Below are 14,896 nucleotides of genomic sequence, written 5' to 3'. Positions count from 1 at the left end.
AAGTGATAAAATGCAGTAAAATTAAATATCAGGATTGGATGTTATACACATACTGCCCTTACTCTATATTAGCTCTAAAAAACTTTGAATTTTAATTCAGAGTAGAATAAATATTTGTTATATTAATAGGGTACTTAAAATGAGAACTTAAAAAAAAAAAGAACCCGATTAAATATTTGCGTTGTAATGATTAGCATTCTCTCATTGCATGTGAATATTTCTTTTCATGGATACTAAAAAGATAACTTTTGATTATGTACCAATGCCCAGTACAAACTTTTATCCTAATGCTTTATCTAGTAATTTGCTGGGCTTTGAAAATGGTGGGTCTGTCCATGACAAAAATATTTGCCCTTTCCCAATTTAGAAGAGTGGGTGTCTTTCCCTTGAATATTTTTAGTTGTCCTAAAGTATGCATCTGTTAATGAGCACCAGATCAGGCTTTCATTCCTATTCGTAGCCAACGAGAGCTGCAAAATTGAATGACGATCTGATATGGAAAAAATCATTTTGAGAATGAGGAAACTTGGTCTAATTGAGGATTACTGTATATAGAAATGATTATTTTAAAGTATTGAAACTAAATTATGGTTTGATTATCTTGGACAAGTTTTGAGGTAACTCACTTTAAATTATAAACAGTTGAGAATTCTTAAGTCATTTGGCTGTAGAGAGGTTGTAATCAGAAAGCTCTCCTATAAAAATATGCTTGAAGTTCTCGTTCAGTTACCTACCCAGATCCCAGTGCATGATCTCTTCCTGTGACTTATGAAGTGCTTTGTCTACACTACCAAGTTTTGTTGCCAAAAACCACTTTGGGCACCACCCTGAAACTAAATGGCAGTTAATGCAGATCATAGAGCATTATGCATTCCTGGTATGAAATATTAAGTTGTGCTAACACATTTAATGTTAACTTGAGTTATAGATGGTAGGAAGATGTAGATGTAGAGAAAGGACAATAGTCTCGCTTAAAGGTGACAGATATGAATAACTAGCATATTATTTATCTGGGAAAAAAACACTGTTGCACTAATATAGAAGAGTGTTTCAGACCACAGTTGCTGCCTGAGCATCCATGAGCCATCCAGAATCTATTAAAAATCCCTAAATTGTAAATCTATGCTACAAATAGCACCATGCGCCCCTCTCCTTTCGAAACTGCGGGGCAAGTATAGGACATCTGAGTGTGCTGCTCCCTTGGGGGACAAAGAGCAAATCATTGGAATGCTCCTGTTCTGCCCTGCACTAGGAACACAGCAGCCCCTGGCTTTGACATTCCTCAGCACAGAGAGCTCACAGAGCTACTCATGATGCCGCTCCCGGCAGCTGAGGAGGCTGTGGGAGAACATGGAGAGAATCCTCCCAAGATGCGCAGCAATCGGCTCACCCTTCCCACAACTCTGCACTATGGGATACATACCCACAGTGCATTGCTTACACTGTCGATGATGGTGCCCACAATATGGAGGTGATCTGTCGACGGAGGAAGCAAGTGTGAATACCCTTTTGCGATTTTGTTTTGTTGACCTTTGGGTGTCAACATAAGTTTTGTCGACAAAACTTGGTAGTGTAGACAAAGCCTTTGTCTGCAAATTAGTATATTCCATCCCATGGGCGCAAAGTTTTTTGTAGACCTGATAAGGTAGTATTCTTTCTCATCTTGATGAAGTTATACTTCTTTTCTCTGAAAAGCTAATAATCCATGGCAAAATGTGGCATTGTTGAGTGGAGTGTGAAAGGAGAGGCTGACCCATGTATTCTAGGTCTGTCTTGTCTTCCTATACTTTTTTGAGCCTGAATTACTTACTGAATGCTTAGGTTCAGTCCTGTCAATAGTGGAAAAGCGGATCTGGCAATTTTGGAAAGGTGACCTTCAAAAGTGTGTTGGTGCGGAGGAATTGAGTCTGTGCCTTTTCCCTCACGAGGATGTTTAAAGAAAGCCTTAAAAGATTTTTGTCAACAAAAATTTTAACTGCTTCTATTTTACAAGTTCAAGTCTTGTTTGACCTGAAAAACTTTCTAATTGAAAAATTTGTGAAATGATATTACAGAAGTAAGGAGTGAAAGCTAATTGAGAAGGGAATCGCATTTTAGGCAGATTCTCTAAACTATTGTTTGGGGGAAATCGGGGATTGGTTAACACTTCAATGATTGACATTTTAGATGAAGTACCTGCCATTTGAAGATTCAACACCACTTCTTATTCAGTTAAGGTGTAAAGCTGAACCTGTACCTGGTGTATTTCAGCAGATCTTCTGGCAAAACGAGGGAAGTTGAGACTTGACTATCCTGGTATTTCTAAGTAAGAAACCAAAACAAAAACAAGCAGAAACTTTAAACTCTTAAAAAAAAAAAAAATGAACAAACAAACTCTTTCAGTATACGGTGTAAAGAAGAAAAAAAACATAAGCCCAACTTCTAAAAATTTCTGTGTAAGTCACACACAAAAAAATTCCTGTTTCTGAAATAGTGACATTTAATCTTTCTGTTAGGAATAAAAGAAAAGCTATTTTATTCACCTGGTGTTCAGTTTCTCGTACTGGCATGTTAAGACACTCTTTTTCCATAAAACCTATCTGTGGCAGAAAAATACCAGTAGCAATTCTTTCCTGGGAAAAACGAAGAACATTTTAAACATTAAAACAGGTTCAATTTTCTTACTCTCTTCCTTGTAAACTAAGAAGTTAAAATTTTCGTTTGTTTCACAGATGTGAGCGTTTTGGAGATAGCAAAAAAAATTGCATATGCTTGGAAAGAGTTACCAGTGTCAGAGAAACAAGTAAGTTTGATTTTTTTTTTTTCGTTTGTTTTATGCTCTTTCAGTTGCATATTGAGTCTTGTCTTTATGTTGGCTGGGTTTGGTGTGTCTTATCGAAGGAAAATTTGTTGAAAAGTTCGTAGCATGGCAATTTAAAGTATCTGGAGTTCTCAGATTTTTGGGACCACCCCGTCACTCAGGTTTTAGACCTGGATATGGGACATATGGTATTGCAGAAGTTGATCTCCCCTACTAACAATGAACAAGGATAAAGTGTGTATTGATTCTTTTTGAACTGTTGCCTTAAACACTTGATGTTTGGTGGTGTTGACTGATTTTCACTCCTTAGCAAATGGCTTAACTTCTTTCATAATGAGAATTCCCAGAGGATAGTACTTAGGACAGTTGCTCATCTTCCCTGAGAGAAGTGTCATGGGATTCTACAAGGTTCTGTTTTACTCCCGTTTGATCAATTAATATATGTATTTATTGTGATGGTTAGGAAGGAAATATGTTCCATTGTGCTTTTCAGTGTGTTGAGAAAAAGCTCTGGGGTTTTTTTCTTCATCTGATCCTATTGGGACATATTACTTGGAATCTCCATGAGAGCTGGCTGAGGTTCAATCCAGAGAAAACCGAAATAGTACTTGTAGGTTGTTAAGCAGTTGGAAGGATTGGCAAAGGCTATAGTGACACCCCTGAGGGTGCATAGTGCCGTTTGTAGCATAGATTTACAATTTAGGGATTTTTATAGATCCTGGATGGCTCATGGATGCTTAAGTAGCAATTGTGGTCTGAAACACTCTTCTATATTGGCTGGATGAGACAAGTGCAACAGTATTTTTTTTCCCAGATGAATAACTTGCTACAATTTATTCATATGTCACCTTTAGGCTAGACTATTGTCCTCTTTGTGTCTACATCTTCCTACCATCCATAACTTAAGTTAGTATTGAATGTGTTAGCACATATTAATATTTCATACCAGGAATGCATAACACTGGTGCTCTGTGATCTTTATTAAACTGCCGTTTTGTTTCAGGGTGGAGTCCAAGGTGTTGGTTTTAAGATATAAATTTCTAAATGGTTCGGAATCTGATTAACTTGAAATTTGTCTGTCACTGTGTGATATCTAGAGGTGTGGAAGTGGGCTTTTGGTAGGGCATTTTCTAAGAAAGGGACTTCAGATCTGGAACTGTTTTTCTTTCACAAGAAACCTGGCTTTAACTTTTGGGGCCTGCTGTTAATGCACTTGGGTGTTCGTGGAAGAAGCAAGCTGAAGTATTTAAGCGGTTTAGATTTCTATTGGTTGTGTTTTTTTTGGGGGGGAAACTATTACAAGGATTCTAATTTTGATTTTAATTGTTACAGTATTAAATCTATGTGCTTTGTAATACACAAGTGAAATAAACTGCATAAATCTTGTTGCTCAGATATAGCATCTAAACTTGATGTATTATAGAAAATAGCTATTCAGAAGGGTCCCACATGATTATACTAACATGTATGTTTCCTGTTTCTCTTGGTCTCCTGTCTTTGTTCTGTTATGGTAAATGACTCACATTTTGAGAGAGATCACATAGTACAGTCTTTCCTCCTGATGAGATTATTATCCTGGAGTTTAGGCTCTAATCTGTTGAAAGTAATTTCTCTAAAGGTACTTATCTGTGTGAGATTTTTCAGTTGTGGGTCTTAAGTCAGTGCAAGACTGGGAAACTTGTCCGTTACCTCTCCTTTTGATCCTTGAGGGCAGCAGTAGAGAGAGAGAGTATGAGCTAAGTCACCGGTGCAGTTGCCACCCACTGCAGAATATAAATGCTGCCCTTGGAACATTCCAAGCCAGTTCCTTCTTGACTACAGTTACCAAAGGAACTCCCTGTTGGAGGCAGCACCTGACTGTCCATTGCCCCAGTTTCCAGTAACATATCAGGTATTTAGCTTCAGGTTTCCTCTCTGCTTTCCTGTCACATCCGCTCTAACTATATTTTTGAGGCCTTTGCTTTGGGTACTTTGATGACTCAGCACTTTGACACCTGCTTTGGCACTTGAGTGCAGGTAGCTTCTGGTACTCTGTACTACTTTGGCACTCCAGCACTTGTCATCTTGGCTCTTCCATCCTTGCTGTGGTACTAGCAGTGTTCTAAGATGGGTTCTCAGGACACATTTTTTGGTGGCCTCAGAGTGCGGCCACCAACTCTTGCGCTCATATTTTTTTCCTTAAAATATTTGATTAGCTTTAGGAAAAACAAATAAATATGCACATGTATGTGTCCAAATCGTAATTTATTTATTGATAGCTAGTAAGTCTGCTGTGAAAAGTGATAACAACAAACATACAAGTATCACTTTTCACAGCAGACTTACTCAGCCCTGGCAAGCCTTGTGACAAATTAAGCCCTAGATTGGTGGGGAGGAGGGGTGTCAAGGGAGGCAGCAGGGGTCAGGGACGATGGGGTATGTGGGTGGCTGGGGGAGGCAGTGGGGAGCTGGAGCCTGAAGCCCTGTGTCCAGATCCCAAAGTCACATGGACGGGGGATGGAGCCTGAATTTGTGCAACTGGAGTCTGGGGCCTGCTGCTGCACAGCTGGAGCTCAGGGGTGGAGCCCGAAACCCCGCTGCCAGAGCCTGCTGCCTCCCCTCCCCAGAGCTGAAGCACAAAGTCTGAGCCCCACTGCCCCAGGGAAGGTGGGGAACTCGCTGGCTGCCTGCTCCTCCAGCGTTATGCCCCAGGTGTCTCTGGAGGGCAGCAGGGGCCAACTCCTGCTGGCAGCCCTGCAACCAACACAAAGGCAGTGCATCCAAGAGAAACAAGGAGGGACAGCTACTTTGCCACTCTCTCCCCTACCCCCCACCATCACAGCCCTGGAGGCTGTGGCCACAAGAAAAGCCCCTGGTGGCTGTATTTGAGAAACGCTGTTCTAAGAGCATGCGTGCTTGAGTTTGTGTTTCAGTGCCACAGTTAAGGTTTCCTTGTTATTCCTGCACCAAATACACCTGTTTGGCAGTGTGGTGTTTGTTTTCTTTGGTTCTGTCCTTCTCTCAGCAAATTGCAAACTTCCTTCCACCCCAGTAAGCCCACCAGGGCAGCTTCACCATCAAAGCACTCTATGCCACCAAAAGCAAAACCAATGACTTCACTGAGCATGAGCTTCTCAGTGCTCTTGGACCTCTGTACTCAGCTTTTATAATGAACTTCTGCTCATTGGATAAGGCAGAGCATATTTATGAGAGGCTGAGCCTGGAGGTGCCAGGAGAGGGCCAATAACCTCTTGATATACCTCTTTTGAAACCCTGGCTCCGTGAAGGTCTCTGTCAAGACCTGTTTAGATTTTTGCTTTTCTCTCATGTGCTTGAAGTGGAAAGGAGATGGTGATGACCTTGTTAATCTGGCTCAATCATTCTTGGTCCATCTCAAAGCCTGCAATCTTGACTTCAAGGTGTTCCCTTTGCTGTGCAGCAGCAGATATCGGAACTCTTATGATGATTGGAGATCTTTTGCGCAGAAGTTAATGTGTCCTAACTCAGACCTATAATGTCGGAGCTTTCAGCACAGAGGCTCTAGCGGCCTTTGTGTCTTGCACTAGGGCTGATATTTGCCCTTGGAAGATTGGAGTACTTACTTGATGCCAAATAATTCCCTACTACAGAGGAATGCTGTGACAGCAACTCACAGGGGAAGATTTTACCTTCCCCTACGTTTTACAAAAGCTGTCCAAATGGCTGATTATTTTTTTTTCCTGTTGAAATCATTCCAGGAATCTAAATAACTTCAATTCAGATATGTGGGCTTGAAACACTTGTCCCATAGGTTGGCTTTGCCTTTCATCAATGGGCCCATATTGTATAAACAAGACTTCCCCAGAAATCGGCAACCAAGTTCATGTATGCTGATGACATCTGCTCGACAATAGCCAGAAAAGAGCTCTGAGGAACTGGAGTCCTGTCTGTCATCTGACCTTGACATCTGGTCAGGTATTTTTCAAAGTGATGACTTAAACTAAACACAATAAAGACAGCATCATCTCATTTCCATCTTGCCTACTGGTTAGCTCATCGATAGCCGTAGATCTTTCTGAACAATCGGCTGATCTTTTTTTTTTTTTTTTTTTTTAACCATACCCTACTTATTTGGGGATATAACTAAACTGTTCTCTGTGTCCTTTTGACAACATTGAGAAGACGCACTAAAATTCAATTGAAATTTGCACTCCTCCACAGGCTTGCTGGCTGCTCACAGGGCACTAGTGCTCACAAGGTGCTAATTATTGCACCTGCCAAATACTGTGCGGCAGTATGGGGCACCAATCATCAGTATGTCACACTGGTCTCAACCATCAGCTTTGCTCTTCAGATCATCATTGGTGTGACCCTGACAGCTCCAACCTCCAACTTCCCAGTCCTGGCTGGCATTGCTCTTCCAACAATTAGGCGTGAAGGCAGGGCCTTGGCCACGTAGACTGTCAAGACATCTTACTTCACAATTTTGTCTCAAAACCACATAAGAAAGCCAGCTCAAGTCAAGATGCTTCTTTTCTGAAATAGTTTGCCTCTTAGGTTGTGTCTGATATATTGCCTTTCTAAGGAACAGGAGCAACAGATGATGTAGGACAACATTTTTGATCGATGCTTTTCTTGTCAGATAGTCAACTCAGATCTACATCCTCTAGTCTCTCCTGATCAGCTCCTCCATGGCCCTCAGAACAACCATATGATCCTTCTTTGTTACAATAGGATACCTTGTAGTCATGGGCAGTTTAACCTACATCTTTACTATTGGGGTTTCTTCATCTCCTTGTCCTGCCCCTATGGAGCTCAAAAGCACAGTGTGCTATCCTGTTACCATCTTGATGGTGAATAGATGCACTTGACTTTCCAGATGCTGCTGCTGCTGTAATAGTTGTTGCATCACTTACAAACATCTAATTCGTTTGTATTTGCGCCATGAGAAGCTATAATGTCAGAACAAGAACTGGCCTAAAATAGATTGCTCACACAACTGCGCCAGGCTTGAAGGTTGATTGAAAGTATGTACTTCTAGGGGATGTTGCTAGTTACATTTCTCACCCTCTCCAGGAGAATGGGGAAGTGGTCATGATCAGTGGGAAGATTGTATTGCTGTGCATGGTACTGAAATCCTCACGTACAACTTCGGTGAAATCTTTAATTTTTCATTACTTTGATATCCTTTGATATTGAAATTGGAATGTGAGAGGAGGGAATAGGATGGTATTTAGGGAAATGAGGAGAGTAACTCCTCAGCTGTTTTTGGGCTTGCATGCAGCCAGCTTGACAAGTGACAGAGCTAGTGTGCTCTGAGTTGTTACACCTGTCTCTGAAGGCCAGTCAGGAGCATTCAGAGATATTAGGAGGCCCATCACTGGTGTAGTTGCTGCATTAGCACTTAAGTAATGGAATATGACATAATGATATTTAACACATTGGTTAGCTTTTCAATCCAAATGATGGTGTAAATGGTATGTACCATTGATACAGTTGCTGTGAATGCATAGTATACATGCGTGGCAGAGGGTCTAAAGACGAGTTGTATCGAATTACTCGTGTGTAGATCATGAGATTACTGCATCCTGAAGACTAACTCCCACGGATTATGTCCCGCCTGGAAAAGGAGGGGCAGGACAAAGATATGGGGCTGTTACACATGGGAGGTGGGGGCTCATGTGACAAGAACTCTTCTTTGCTAGAGATGATGTACATCTCTGCTGCATTGATTATTTCTAGGGACTCTATGAAGACTGATGATTCTGTTTATTGCATGGCAGGCCAACATCTGTATCCTGCTATAGCCTGCATGATTTGGAAGGCTATTTGATATTTAGAATGTTTTAAAGCAGTGGTTCTCAATCAGGGGTACTCATATTCTTGGGGGTATGCAGAGGTCTTCCAGGGGATACACAAGTTCATCTAGATATTTGCGTATTTGTAGAACAGACTACATAAAAAAGCATTAGTGAAGTCAGTACAAACTAAAATTTCATAGACAATGTCTTGTTTATACTACTCTATACACTGAAATGTAAGTACAATATTTATATTCCAGTTGATTAATTTTATAATTATATGGTAAAAATGAGAAAGTAAGCAATTTTTCAATAATAGTGTGCTGGGACACTTGTATTTTTATGTCTGATTTTGTAAGCAAGTAGTTTTTAAGTGAGGTGAAATTTGGGGATACGCAAAACAAATAGGACTCCTGAAAGGGGTACAGTTGTCTGGAGAGGTTGAGAGTCACTGTTTTAAAGATAGAATGTTTAGCTGAAATTGTCAGTTATGTTTGCTTTCTTTGGTTGCTTTCATGGTTTTTATGATTATAGACATATGAAGCAGCTGCAAAGGTAGAAAGGCAAGCATACAAAGAAGAGCTGGCCACATACAAAGCACAGTTAAGTCCAGCTCAGATAGTAGCTTTGAAAGAAGAAAGGAGACAAAAACGGGCAAAAAGAAAAGCAATGAGGAAAAAGAGGGTAAGTACTCAAAATGTGATTTCATTTTCACTTTTAAGGTAACTTAAATGTATGTATTTGGTTGTTTCAAATGGTTATTAGACATGGACCATGATTACAATGCAAGGTTAGAAATAATGTTTTAAAGGAATGCTGTCGGTTAAAAATCATACTTAAATCATTACTGATGTTTCCCATAATAGTTGGGTTTATTAATTGATTACTTTATTTAATTTGCTTCTCACTATGCTATACGTTTTTTCCATTTCACTTAACTGAGACCATGAAAGTAGACCAGCCAGTTTCACCTTCTGGTGCATGAGAATCAGCACAGTCCTGCAATATTTGGTTGCAGATGCTGCAAAGCCACTTATTCATCCTGATTTTTCCACTGCCTGGAACAGTCCCCTCTGCCAAGGGTGAAGATGATAGATAATTCCAGCAAAAAGAACAAGTAACAGTGACTAGGTAGCAAGTGCTTTGCTCCCAGTTATTTCTCATATGGACGGTGTCCTGGAGGAGGCCTGTCAGGAGGGAGCAGCAACACCAGAGGTGTCCTGGAAATAGCTTTCCATGAGCATTCAGTCCACCAGCCCCCGAATTTGGCAGCTCCAGTGTTGCTGCTAGCAGGCTGGCTTACAGGACAACTGACACAGTTGCTGGTAAAAAGCACTTTATTTCCCTTCCCACAGCAATATATATACAGCACTTGTTTATTCCTTTTCTGTTGTTTATCACCCAGTGTTCTCATCATTCTTATCTTTGGGTTCCATTATCTTGTGGTAGTAAAGACTCTCAGGTGCTGCTTATATCATTAGTCCTTAGTTCAGCCAAAGTTTAGTCCTCAGTCTGGCCAAAATCTTCTGGCCTTGTCCTTTATCTCTTGTACTGTTGTTTTCCATTACTTGGCACACATTTCTAAAACATCTGATACTCAGCATTTCCCACATCTCCCCCTTTTTGTTAAAAAGCAGCTTGAATCATCCGTGACATTCCCCAACGCATACATTGAACTATATATGGACCACACAAACAAATTATACCAATACAGATACCAATTAATAAAAGTGTGCTATAATGATGTTATTCATATTTTGTTCTAATTTTGCAAGTAACTCATGAACAGAGTGAGAATGATCTGACAAATTAACACAACACATACCCTCAAAATCTTCACATCCGTGTCCATGTGCTAATAACAAAAATTCAATTGCAGCACTATTATATAAAACTGCATGGCAAATGCTATCTACATCGATTAATAATTCAGTTAATATTTCAAAAATTAGATTAAACTGTTTAATACTCCAACACACTAATTTCTCTAAATTAAAAGCATTTTCCATAATAGCAACACCAGGGATGCTTAAGCAATAGAAAATCAATCGCAGCTCCATTATCTAAAATGGCATCTCTTAATTCCTGTTGTTCCATACTTAAAAGAGCAATTGCCTGTAATATAGCATTAAGCGCTTTAACAGCAAAACAAGCTAATGCATTCAAAGTTTGCACCGTGTAATAAGTTGCAAAGCCAGGAATGCCTGCAACAGCATTCAGCAAAGCCAAATATTCTGAGTGACTATATAAGGTAACATCGGCGGAACACGTATTTTGCAGGGCCGTGCTTCGCCGATTTCGCTGCTGATTCTTTCCGGGCAACAAAAGGGTCATTCGGCTAAGACAGCACAAGGTATTATGACTTAGATTGGCAGAAATATAACTAAAGGTTCGTGCTCCGCAGGTAAAAAACCAACCAGACGGCAAAATAATATGTCCATAATTAAAAGAAACATTAACCGCATTAGTACAATTCAAAAAGGGGGGCACTTACAGTTTGGCAGCCCATGGGTATCTTTGCGCGTGCGCAATTAACCACTCGCGCACACATTACATTATCTGCCCCGGCTGGGTACGGGGTATGTAAAGATAGGACCCCAGGGGGCAAGGAGTAATTGGCAGGGCCCCAATTTGCCATATTCGAATACTGTGAAGACAAATTGGCATAAGCTGCAAGCATGGTGTGACTGCCAATTTCTTCGGGATGATGACATATGGGCACAAGACAAGTGCCCAGTAGTTCCCCGGCTGCCACAGAATCAGACAAACAAAAGTATGTGACATTGGCTATCAATGCTAGACGTTCTCATAGGTTATACGTCATTCGCACGCGTAGGGGTACAAGGAGTCCCCCCTGTAACCCAAGCAATAACACTATAACAATATCGATAACCCACATCCTCATTCTGGAAATAAACGGGATATGGCAACAAAATCTGATGCGGATCAATTCCTGTCATTACCGTTACTCTTTTCCGCGCTTGCACTATTAGCATGGCTATTGCTTCAATTCTGGAAGTTACCGTACGCACATTTTTACACGGTGGAAATATCCATTCCAAACCGACTAGGGGGTCTTTATCCCTAGTATCCCACTGAAATAATAGCGCTTCCAATACTGCATCTAGGCTAAAGACCGCTACCACAAAGGGTAAGTTTTCCCGATATCTCCCGGAATAACCCTCCCCCACCTTCTGTCCTGTTCGTTGTAATGCTTGCTTTTGTAGTACTGACAGTTGTCGTTTATCTCCAGGGGCTCTCCCCGCTTCTAATAAGGGAAGAAGAGGAATTATATCCTGATTTGTGATGCCACAAAAGGGGGCGAAGCCATTGCAGTTCACCTAGCAGTTTCTGTGCATCATACAGTGTGCGCACATGAGGAGAGATTTTCAACTGCTGGGGGCGTACGGTGCAGTCAGTGATCCGAAGTCCCAAATACAAAAAAGGGGCTTTAGTCTGACCTCTTTTCTTGGGGCAATCCCGTTTTAAATGACCCATCTTTCCACACTAATAACACACCCCCTCCCTTCCTCTATGCCAATTCGACTTAGAGGTATTCAAGGCTACCGCCAAGGCGCGTGCATGAATCTTTGCCTTATCCTCCTCCTCCACCAAGGGGGCACGAGTGCAGGCTTCAATCATGTCGACTAGAGAGGCCGATTTTGGTAAAGTCACCAAAATCTTTTTACACGTGGGGTTAGCATTTTGAAGGGCTAAATTTACCCCCAATGCTGATCTGGCGTCTGGTGTTAAATTAGGGGCCCTATCCAATGCCGTCCTTAGATGGTCCAAAAAGAGGGCAAAAGATTCGCCCACTCCCTGCGTGACTTTTAAATAAGGAGGTGAAGGGGTGCCCAAATCAGGGAGCTCTTTGAATGCCTCCAATGCTAGAAGCTGAGACTGTTGTAATATTTGGGGTACCAATCGCGCCTGTAGCTGAGGCTCTTTAAATCGCCCCTGTCCCAACAACATGTCTATTGATGCTACCTGGAGAGGGTCGTCCCGGGGTCTATCTAAATTAAGCACTGCCGCGTGCTCAGCCTTTTTTCTCCATGAATCCTTCCATAATAATCTCTGTGTGGGTGTTAACAACATGTCTGCAAATTTCTGGGCGTCAAAGGGACACATCGCTTGCCCCGAGAATATTTGTTCTAATAACGCTTGTACGTACGGATTTTTCAAGCCATACGCCACAATAGCTTTCTGAGCCTCCCTCATCAATTTCCAGTCTAACGGCACCCAAGATTTAACCCCCTCCCTTGATACCGATACCGGGAAAGTAGCCGGCATGGCATCCAAAAATTCCCCTTCAATTATAGCATCCTTTATCAATCCATGCCAGCGCTTAATTGGGTCAGGAGATCCCACTCCTCCCCCCCATCCCTCCAAATCACCCCCGTCCCCCGTTCTTCTTGCCCTCGTCCAATTGAAGAACACGTAGGTGGCGGAGGTTTCACTTTTGGTCGAACCGGTTGCGTTGCTGGGGCATAAATTTTGCGATATTCTTCCTCTGCTGTCGGTCGCAACTCTCCCTCGGGAGTGAGGTGCTCCGTACAACCATAATACCCACACAACCTACAAATATGGGGCAAACGTGAGGGGTCAGGTATGCCGTGCTCTTGAAGCTGTTGCAGCAAATGCGATCGTGACGATCCTTGCGGTCTGTTTTCCTTTCTATCCAGCTCATCCATCATCTGTTGAGCTGCAATACCTTCCTTATATAACCACCGAATTATCTGGTCCTGCGTCAAGTTATCAAACTCTCCAGTTTTAGGCAAGTCAATAATCCGAACGTGTCGGGGAGGGGCTGATGGCACAACCGCAGGCGGCAATCCTGACCCCCCCCTTGTAACTGGTTCTCTGGATTGCCCGATGACAATTCCCCCGACACAGGCTGATCCACGGCTATCGGTTCGCCGCGATCTGAGTCGTCATCCTTCAAGGGCAACGGTACCTCACTGGGTTCCAACAGCGCCAAAGGAATCATAGGCGTTGTTTTACCAAAAAAGTCTTTCGCTCCTACCGTGAAGGCCCCTTTCGCTGATGATTCTAATGCCTCGTGTAATGCAATACGTGCCCCTGCCTGAGCTGCTGCGGTGGTAACAGCTCGATGAACAGTCCGCCAGATAGGGCTCAAGGCAGCAGCTTCTTTATTTCCGACCCCCACAAAGTCCCACAGGTCTTCCCCCACTGTTTTCCACACCGAGGAGTCAAACACATTCTTTGCATTAACCAGGACACCCCGTCGCTTTCCCCACCGAAGCAATTTTTGAAGAGCTTCTGGGGAAAATTTTTCTCCCTGGTTATTAAGCAGATTGCTTAAGACCTTAAACACGGCCTGCTCATCTGCTGATGCTGCCGCTCCCATTATGAGAGATATTCCCCGCCGCTCACCTTTCAATGGGAGCTCCCCCGCCTCTTGGGCGTCCCGGTTCCTCACCCGAACAGAGGACACCGGCAGAGGCGGTCCCTGCTATTTCTTCCTCTGTCCGTGGTATCAAATTCACAGAATTCTATCACGTCGGGGTCACCATTTGTTGCTGCTAGCAGGCTGGCTTACAGGACAACTGACACAGTTGCTGGTAAAAAGCACTTTATTTCCCTTCCCACAGCAATATATATACAGCACTTGTTTGTTCCTTTTCTGTTGTTTATCACCCAGTGTTCTCATCATTCTTATCTTTGGGTTCCATTATCTTGTGGTAGTAAAGACTCTCAGGTGCTGCTTATATCATTAGTCCTTAGTTCAGCCAAAGTTTAGTCCTCAGTCCGGCCAAAATCTTCTGGCCCTGTCCTTTATCTCTTGTACTGTTTTCCATTACTTGGCACACATTTCTAAAACATCTGATACTCAGCATTTCCCACACTCCAGGATATCATCCAGTTGATTAAGCCTCCCCAAAACCATTGTAGCCACCAACACCTATACTAGATAGGGGTAGTAAGCTTGGCACTTCACGTGTCCTTTCTATCAGAGTAAGAACTCCAGAATTAAGAAATGTAAATATTCTCCTTCCACTCCTTCTGTGATGGGTTCACCCTGGAGTGCCACCTGGAACTTGAGTACCACTGAGTCCCCAAACCAACCAGCCTGGGCTCCCTCTCACACTGCACTGCTGTGACAAGCTACACAGACCTCCAGCCTACACTTTCACCAGCATTTATACAGGTAAGGAACACACCCAGCTGCAGTTACACACAGGCTCTCTAACCATCAGCTTCCCAGCCTGGGACCCCAGAGCAGTTCCATCCTGCCCTGGTCAAATCTGGCCAGTATATGGGTTTAATATGTGGTCCACCTCTCCCTCAATATGAAGAGAACAATGCATGCTTGGTT

At 42.4% G+C, this 14,896-nt stretch overlaps 1 protein-coding gene across 2 annotated transcripts in view; it reads left to right on the top strand.

Moving 5' to 3' along the window:
- The window catches only part of TFAM (transcription factor A, mitochondrial), a 29,412-nt gene that overhangs the window by 4,465 nt on the left and 10,051 nt on the right, over positions 1-14,896 (top strand). For both annotated transcript variants that reach the window (XM_043519849.1, XM_038411713.2), the window contains exons 3-4: positions 2,712-2,782; positions 9,094-9,243. In XM_043519849.1, coding sequence (XP_043375784.1) covers positions 2,712-2,782; positions 9,094-9,243 — 221 coding nt within the window. The remainder of the gene's footprint in view (positions 1-2,711; positions 2,783-9,093; positions 9,244-14,896) is intronic.

This window comes from Dermochelys coriacea, chromosome 7 (assembly GCF_009764565.3).
Source record: "Dermochelys coriacea isolate rDerCor1 chromosome 7, rDerCor1.pri.v4, whole genome shotgun sequence".
In the NCBI taxonomy this organism is placed as follows: domain Eukaryota; kingdom Metazoa; phylum Chordata; order Testudines; family Dermochelyidae; genus Dermochelys; species Dermochelys coriacea.
The sequence above is the reverse complement of the archived record's forward strand: the minus strand, read 5'-3'. Positions and strand labels throughout refer to the sequence as shown.